The 8,874-nt window shown below is 37.6% G+C and overlaps 1 protein-coding gene across 1 annotated transcript; it reads left to right on the top strand.

Moving 5' to 3' along the window:
- Positions 1-5,922: 5,922 nt before the first annotated feature.
- LOC139782031 (uncharacterized) lies at positions 5,923-8,393 on the top strand. The gene is made up of 2 exons (XM_071720932.1): positions 5,923-6,249; positions 6,618-8,393. Exon 2 carries the CDS (start codon positions 6,638-6,640, stop codon positions 7,319-7,321), a length of 684 nt encoding a protein of 227 aa, XP_071577033.1. The 5' UTR covers positions 5,923-6,249; positions 6,618-6,637; the 3' UTR covers positions 7,322-8,393.
- The last annotated feature ends 481 nt before the right edge of the window (positions 8,394-8,874 follow it).

Genomic DNA, 8,874 nt, shown 5'->3' with positions numbered 1-8,874 from the left:
TACAAAATTTGAATAGAGTCAAAGATTGCGGTCAGCTACATATTAGTTGCTTTCCATTTACATCAAAACTCAGATAATTCTCACTTGTGATGTCATTCTGTCTTTATTATTCATTAATTCCCAAAAAGGATAGAACGACGTCACAAGTGAGAATTATCTGAGTTTTGATGTAAATGGAAAGCACCTATTATATACACGAAAATTATTATATACACGAAAATGAATTACGAATGATTATTACGTAACGATGTTCGTTGCGCTATATTTTCGCTTTGTTAAAAAATTATAATAAATTATAATAAATTGAGTTAATCGCAGCGCGCGACAAAGTTATGTACGTGAGCACTGTGAGCGATTTAATGATTGTAACCTTACTTGTATACATTTCCTAGAAAAATATTTCTATATTATGTTTAACAACAATATTAAATATTAACATTTCATAACTGCCAAACGTTTCCAGTTGAGCGCAATTGCACGAGTTACGAATCATTTATAGACTCTTTTTCTCAGTTAACTAGTTTCTACTGCATTGAAATCTTGCATAGATAAAAATGTATTAGCATATCGCGCAAGAATCATCGATATCTAAGTAAACAATTAATCAAATATATACAGTATATATGCGTACATCTGGATTAATCCGAAAGCTTAGTCTCCATCTTTTGAAACATAAAATAATTTTATGCCACAACAGTGAAGTGCGGAATATTAAATAAAATGCGCCATTTAACAATAACTTCTAAGGTAACAAGTTTAATCTACGGTGACCTAAATTTAAACGTGAAAAGAAATTAAATTATTTCAATAAGTTCTCGAATCGTCCCCAATCAGAAATAGACATGAGTCACGTAGAAACGAATTTCCTAATTCGTCTGAGTTATTCGATACAATGTTCTAGTTTAAATGTGACACTACTTTGTAAAATGTTAAGTTTTATTGTTTTCTCTACTCTACGATCAATATAACAATCTTTATAAATTTCTTTCTAAATAAAAATATTCTACACAATCGGAAAACTATTTTACAACATGAGTAAAGAACGAAGTAAAAAAGCGAAATAATCAATTTTGACGCGATTAAAGGGAATCATCAATGGCGATTGTATTAAACTCTAGTCCATACTGACTAATAATCGCGGATTATGCGTGAAAATTGTAGAGTTTCTTGACAACTCTTATGTACAGATGGATTCAAGTGTTTCTGGCTTCATTCATCTGGTCCCATGCCTACTTGTTCAGCATGTCCGTTCATTACCAGTTCTTCAGTAAGGGAAATTAGCTTTAAAAAATCAATTAATTTCAATTAATTTGCGCATCTGCAAAGAGATTCTCGAAGATTGGATAATAATAACTACTTACCTTATAATTTTGTATCATAAAATAAATATTTGCATAAATATTAGTTTGAATGCGACCTTCAATCTGAGTTTGGGCAGCAACTCCCTTTGAGGAACAATTTTGTACCACATTGTAAGCTTCTGTCGATCATTTACCTGCAAAAGAGTAACATCAAAGTATAATTACATATCCAAAGATAAATAATTTTGAGTGTAGAGATGTATATATCTAAAATCTACTTACACGTAGGAGTTGATAATAATCTCGTTGATTGAAATGTGGCTTGGATCAGTCAACTCGCGAAACTGTAATATAATAATAAATCGATTAGAATTTTCGGAAACATTACTTCATACGATTCTTTCACACAATGACGGTTAATGTTAATTTTCTATTACCTTATTATTACGTTTCGCGTGTTCTATACTTGTCGTCATGACGAAACATCTGACCGAGACATTGCGCTTCTTGGCTATCTCAATATATCTCTTTCTCGAAGCTGGATCAGGATTGGTATTGTCTATAACTATACTTTTTCCTTGATTCAAGTATTGTTGGACTGCAGCAATGCACTTCTGCCAGCTGCCTAAAGTGTCTCTGTTGACGTATCCGTATTCCTTCAGATAATTCTTTGCAAAATGCGATTTTCCGGAGTCTGAACTGCCGACCATAAGTACCACCTGCTAATGGATATCTATAAGCACGAGGAAAGAGCGGGCCTCTGTTCACATTTGACGTTCACGATGATATTCGTGTTATGCACGATGCTTCTGTCGAAACCGAGGAATCACATGCCGGAAAAATTTTACTTAGGTATTTATCATTAAAAGAATAACTTTGTATAATTCTCTTTTATGTTATTTCTCATTAGACCATGGTACGAGAGAAACAAACACATTTTTCCAGCGAGTAGATGGAAACCTTTTGATCCAACGAAAAGTTATGACAAGTATACAGTGTCGGATAAAAATAGGAAGAAAGATAAAATCTGATAAACTTAGATTCAACGAATTGTCCAATTTCGTTTAAAGGATTCAGATTCAAAGGACTGTAATTTAGTAGAGCTACATAATCGAGTAAATGAATTAAATATTATCACATAACTGAATGAATTTGAATCTGAATCTTTTAAACGAAATTGGACAATTCGTTGAATCTAAGTTTATCAGATTTTATCTTTCTTCCTATTTTTATCCGACACTGTATACTTGTCATAACTTTTCGTTGGATCAAAAGGTTCCCATCTACTCGCTGGAAAAATGTGTTTGTTCCTCTCGTATCATGATCTAGTGAGAAATAACATAAAAGAGAATTATACAAAGTATTCTTTTAATGATAAATATACCTAAGTAAAATTTTTCCGGCATGTGATTCCTCGGTTTCGACAGAAGCATCGTGCATAACACGAATATCATCGTGAACGTCAAATGTGAACAGAGGTTCGCTTTTTCCTCGTGCCTAATTGCAATATTACATACATTAAAATAACATGCCAACATTGTGATATTGCTTCATAAGTTTTATCACTTAGTATCTTTACCTTAGTTACAATAAAATCGTAAAACGTATAATGGTGCGGTAATATAAGAAAGATCCTCCTTGACATACATTAACTGATCTACCATTACTGTTTTAAGCTCGCTGAATTCACGCTTCGGAACTTCTAAACATCTCTGAAGAAGCTGATAGATAGAATTACCTGTATGTGAAAATTTAATTTATGCAGTAGAACATTATATATCACGCCAATGTTACTCCAAAAGTGACACTGGAGTATTTTAATAACTTAAAAATTCTCTAAATCACTGAGACATTCACCTTTCTTCATTATAACACTCCGACGATAGCCAGATCCATCCCAATAACTGAATGTGATCTCAATTTCTTCTTCCTTCAACGCGTTCTGCTTTCTAGCCCATTCTTGCCTCAATTCTTCCTTAAGTTTATTTTCCTCCTCCTTCCTTTCCCTATCTGGCAAGAAACTTGTATCTACATCTGGATTTTTCTTAATCTTCTTAATCGCGAGGCCATCAGATTGCTCATTTTCTGACTGCGGGGATTTTTCGGCATTGTCTTCATCCAGATTAAAAGACAAAGCTTGAATCTGTCTCTTCTGTTTGTTCTTTTCTTTTCCTGCTCTTTTTCACGTTCCTTGTATCAAAGCATGATATGTATGACTAGATGACATTCAGAGCACTGGGCGAAAATCACATAACATTCAGAGCACTGGGCAGAAATCACATGTGTATATATATATATAATCACGGCAAACCGCATATATAACATCGTGTTATTTTTATTACATTTAGGAAAATTATTTCATATTAACTCAATAGGCGTTAAACTTGCATACATAGGGAGCTTTCCAGCAAGTGACACAAGCCGACACAAACGTCGTTCTATCTTTCCTTTTTGGCAATGAGTAACAAAGACAAAACGATACCTGTGTCGACTTGTGTCGCTTGCTGGAAAGCTCCCATAAGTGAATCTCGCGTTTTATGTAAAATTTTGTAAGAAATCGCCGAAATCGGTAATCTAACCTATACTACGTTTACGCGAACGTTACTTAATTCTGTAGTAACTTACGAACGATACGATAATTCCTCCGCATAAACGGGAGATTTTATAGTAACTACGATGATATCGTTCGTATAAGTTACTACAGAAGTAATACTCACGTAAACGTAAACTATTATTCTTTGACTTATCAAGAGTTGTAAACTATTATAATTCCTGTCACATGCACTTAGTCGCGTAAAAGAGTCACGGTGCGGTTTCGCTTCGCGTCGTATAATAATAGGATAATTACATGTAAATAAAACAATTACCTTGAATCAGAAAAAATATTAATTGTCGCGTCGCGTAAAGAGTCACGGTCGGTCTCGCTCCGTGCGTACTTGACGTGGGACACTATACCGTGTTATAGGTTATAACTGACTGTGACAGGTGACAGCGCGCTAAACGCACTGTCTGCACTGGGCTGCACTGCGCGCAGTTTACACACACGTATACATCGAGAAACTGGCGATACTAGTGGCACCGCCAGTGTCGAAAAAGTGAAAAGGACGCGATTCCAGCCAATGAAATGATGCCATGGCATGAGAGACGGTCGACGTATCTGAACGACGTATCTTAAATAAAAATTTTCACATTTGGACTTTGCGTCGCAATATCTCCGCTCGTAGGGCACGTAGCGGAAATATTATAAGAGAAACCCCCCCCTAATTCGACCCCAAGCTATCGATTAAGCCTACTTAGAACTTGATCCGTTCACTCGTTATCGAGATCTCAACATCTCGAGTACTCGCAACTCGTCGCGTCGCGTAAAAGAGTCACGGTCGGTCTCGCTCCGCGTGTACTTGGCGCGAGACACTACCGTGTCTCTTGATATTAAATTAATGTCGAATAAATATTAAGTAAATGTTTTTTTCAAATCATTATTGCAAGTGAATAAGTAATGTAAAATAAATATTAAATTAATGTCGAATAAATATTAAATAAATGTTTTTTCAAATCATTATTGCAAATAAATGAGTAATGTAAAATAATTATTAAATTAATGTCGAATAAATATTAAATAAATGTCTATTAAAATTATTATTGCAAATAAATAAGTAATGTAAAATAAATATTAAATTAATATCGAATAAATGTTAAATAAATGTTTTTTTAAATCATTATTGTAAATAAATTATTAATGTAAAGGAAATATTAAATAAACGTTAAATAAACGTTTAATAAATATTTTTTCTAAATCATTACTTCAAATAAATAATCAATGTGAAATAAATATTTAATAAACATTAAATAAATATTATTTTTACAATGGATTGTATAAATGTATAATTAATAAAAAATAAATATTAAAAACACATTTAAAAAACATTGTCTGCTGATTGGGCAGGGGAATTCCTCCGTAGCCCTCGGCGGGGGAACAGGTGGATAAATGGTAGGAGAGTGAAAGGAGATGAAGGGAGAGATTGAGAGGTGAGGAAGGTGTTGATTGAAGGGGGTAGATAGGGGAGTGCGAAAGGAAGACGGGATAATGGAGGCGAAGCGGAAGGTGGTCTGGAGGAGACGGGAATCGTTGGTGAAGTGGCACGTGGAAAGTGAGGTTAGGGAGAAGGGCGGGATTGAAGGAATGGAGGTAGCAGCCCAGGTTACACGACGAGGGAGCTGAGCGAGTTGGCAGCAGGGAGTATCGATCGGGCGATCGATCGATCTGTCGCGAGACAGAGGGATTGTCGATGGTGGCGCGGCAGGTATGGAACGGAGCAGGGAGGCGTCGCGACAGATCGATGGATCGAATGACCGAAGAGGCCGGACAGATAGACAGGTGATGGAAAGAGAAGGAGAGAAACGACGGAGTGGTAGAACGAGGAAGGAGAAGAGGTGACGAGCGTGCGTGAGCTGGACTTTGGAGGCAAGGAGAAAGGAGCTAGGGGAGTAGATTAAGGGGGAAGATGGACGAGGATAAAGCGGTGGAGGCGAGGGTATGGATACGGGCGATAACGAGGGACATAGGAAGAAAGGTGAGTAAGAGGTAGACTTGAGGAGCGGGGACGGATCAGGGGGGAGGGAAGGCGGCGAGCGGGGGGAGGGAGAGAGAAGGAGGGAGGGGAGGAGAGCAGTGGCAGAAGGGAGGGAAGCGGAGAAAGGACAGAAGCAAGGGAGGCGGAGGGAGATGGTTGGAGTAAAGAGGAGGGGAGGGGAAAGGAAGTGGGTTTTTGTTTCAGAGCGAAGACAGAATAGGAAGGAGGGAAGGTGGCGAGCGGGAGGAGAGAGAGAGAGGGAAGGAGGGGGAGAGAGCAGTGGCAGAAAGGAGGGAAGCGGAGAAATGGCTGAAGCAAGGAAGGCGGAAGGAGATGGAGGAATGAAGGACGAAGGGAGGGGAAATAATACATACAAGGTTGGCACCGCTTGTCGTTGGGAAATAGGCGGGATCGATGGAGCGATAGATCGATAGTCGAAGGAGAGAGGGAAATGCGAGACGAAGGCACGTGGCAGGTAGTAAGATAGCAGTGCGAGCGAAGGTAAGTGAGAGGAGACGGAAAAGTAATCTGCAGCCAAGGAAAAGAAGCGAAAAAAGAGAAAGAGGGGAAGGAAGGGAGAGAAGGAATTAACGAGGAAAAGAGGAGAGAAGTAAGTAAGTAAGGGTGGAATTAGGCAGGTACACGTAAGGGGGGTAGAAGGAAGGAGAGAGAATAAGAGGGGGAGTCAAGAGATAGAAGTAAGGTAGTGAGAGTAAGAAAGGGTGTATAGGAGAATTGGTTACAGATCACCCAGGATTACCCAGGATGGAAGAAGAGGGGAAAATAATAGCGGAGGCGGTGGGAAGGATTGTGGAGGAGAAATCAAAGAAGATGGCGAAGGAAAAGAAGGAGTTGGAGAGAAGGAAGGAGGAGAGGATAGAGGAGTTGGAGGAGAAGGTAAGGAAGATGGTGAAGGAGAAAAAAGAGGTGGATAAAAAGAAGGAGGAGAGGATAGAGGGGCTTGAGGAGAAGGTAAGGAGAATGGAGAGAATGATAGAGAGAATGGAACAAAATGGAGGCAAAAGGAAGAGGGAGGACATCGAAGAGAGTGTGGGGGTGAAGAAGAAATGGTGGGCGGGGGTGGGCGAGAGAAACGAGGATGAACAGAGGAAAAGGAACGTAATCTTAAGGGTGGAGAAGGAGGTATGGGGAGATAAGGGCTCGCACTGGGAGAAGGTGAAGGAGGTATTTACGGAAGGATTAAAGATAAGGGTGACGGTAAAGGAGGTGTTTGTGGTAGGACAGAGAGGAGCTTGGTTAACGCTATTGGTGAAGCTGAAAGACGAAGAGGAGAAATGGCGGGTGATAGAGGCAAGGAGAAAGGCGGGAAATAGGGTAGGAGTGAAGATCGTTGAGGACAAGTCGGTGGAAAGGAGAGATAGAGAGAGAGAGAGGAGAGAGAGAGGAGAAAATGGAAGGGAGAATAAGCAGGAGTACAGGGAGATCTGAGGAGGATGAAATCTCCAAAGGTATGGAGGAGAAACTGCTAATGGAGTCGGACGATGATGGGGAGGCCGGAGGGAAGAGGGACTGGGCCAATCGAGGGTAGGGCGAGTTGAGAAGAGGGGGGGGCCAAAGGATGGGGCCGGTTCAAGAGCGGAGGAGAAGGAAGAGGAAGAGGAACACGAGGAAGAGATACTTTGATTTATGATTCGAGTTTTGACTTTGAGATTGTTGTTTGTAAGAGGCTTTTGACTCTGATGTTGAGATTGATTTGTATTCGTTTTGTTTTTTATGTCTGTGTAAGAGGTTTGGAAACGTTCCTCATAAAAAAATTAAACGCCTTGTAAACCCTGTGGGGAAACACAATAAATACACATACATACATACAAGTACAATGCTTACACTTTTATTTTTTCTCTTGCTCACTTTATAAGTTATGGCACAGTATGTACAGTTATACTGTGGTTATATGTCATAAATTGACATATACTATACACTATCTTTACTAAAATATACTCAAAGCGGAAATATCCCATTAATGGCGGACGACCAATCCGCATCCTGCAACCTCCGTGTCCTATCCCTCATTAAAGGATCCCTAGTGGCGACTCGCGCGTCGCGCCATCTAATGTGAAACGATCGGGCGTTGTAAAACGCGAAAAGAATTCGAGCGCAATATCTGAACAAATTATTTAATTTTTAATAAGTCCAATTATTAATATTTATTTTCATAATTGAACTTATTTTTTATTTTGATAAATGTAAATACAAATATCTTATTGTATTAATATTTAATATTAATAATTTAATTAGTTACTTAATTTAACTTCTTGTTTAATAAATGAGCGGATGTAGTACTGAAAATGTATCTATTATATAATATTTTAATTTTCAAAATTGTCAAATTACAAACAGGAATTTTGTTGTGACTTTTACAGTTATAAAGTAACTATTTAATGGAAATGGAAGCCTTAAAAAATTAATATTGTAACGCAATTATTATAATGCTCAAATCATAAAATATTTACATTATCCATGTCTGCCAATACAATATAATTTTTTATTCATATTGCATTCTATATAATGGCAATGTTATTATATATTTGACAGGTAAATCAAAATAGCTTCGAATCGATATCGAAATGATGAAATATCGATGTCTTAACAGAAAATAAATAATTTGCCTGTTTACAGTCTGGCGCGATGAATGTATGTCACAAATAATCTGTTCTTTAAAAAAATGTCATATAGCACAAACATCGAAATAAGCTTCAAATTTCGAGCATTATTTCGATATGATGTAATATCGATGATTTCGACGTCAATTAGACGTCGATTCGATGGGTCATTTCTCGCTGGGTAGGGCCTAAGTCAAATTTTTTAAATAAAAATTCCTATTTTTTATTGTACCATCTTTCTCTATTAATTAATTTGAACAACTTTTGTTTGAAAAATTCTTTTATTTGCCTAATACTTTTTGAGATATTCAAGGAAAACTTGGTAACTTTTTCAATATTTAGCTTATGATATCTTGATAATTGTTTGCCAGAGGAAAAAGT

Source organism: Temnothorax nylanderi, unplaced genomic scaffold, assembly GCF_030848795.1.
Source record: "Temnothorax nylanderi isolate EJ_2023f unplaced genomic scaffold, tnyl_v1.0 TNYL_tig0383_pilon, whole genome shotgun sequence".
NCBI classification, from domain to species: domain Eukaryota; kingdom Metazoa; phylum Arthropoda; class Insecta; order Hymenoptera; family Formicidae; genus Temnothorax; species Temnothorax nylanderi.
This window is presented reverse-complemented; position numbering and strand designations above follow the sequence as displayed.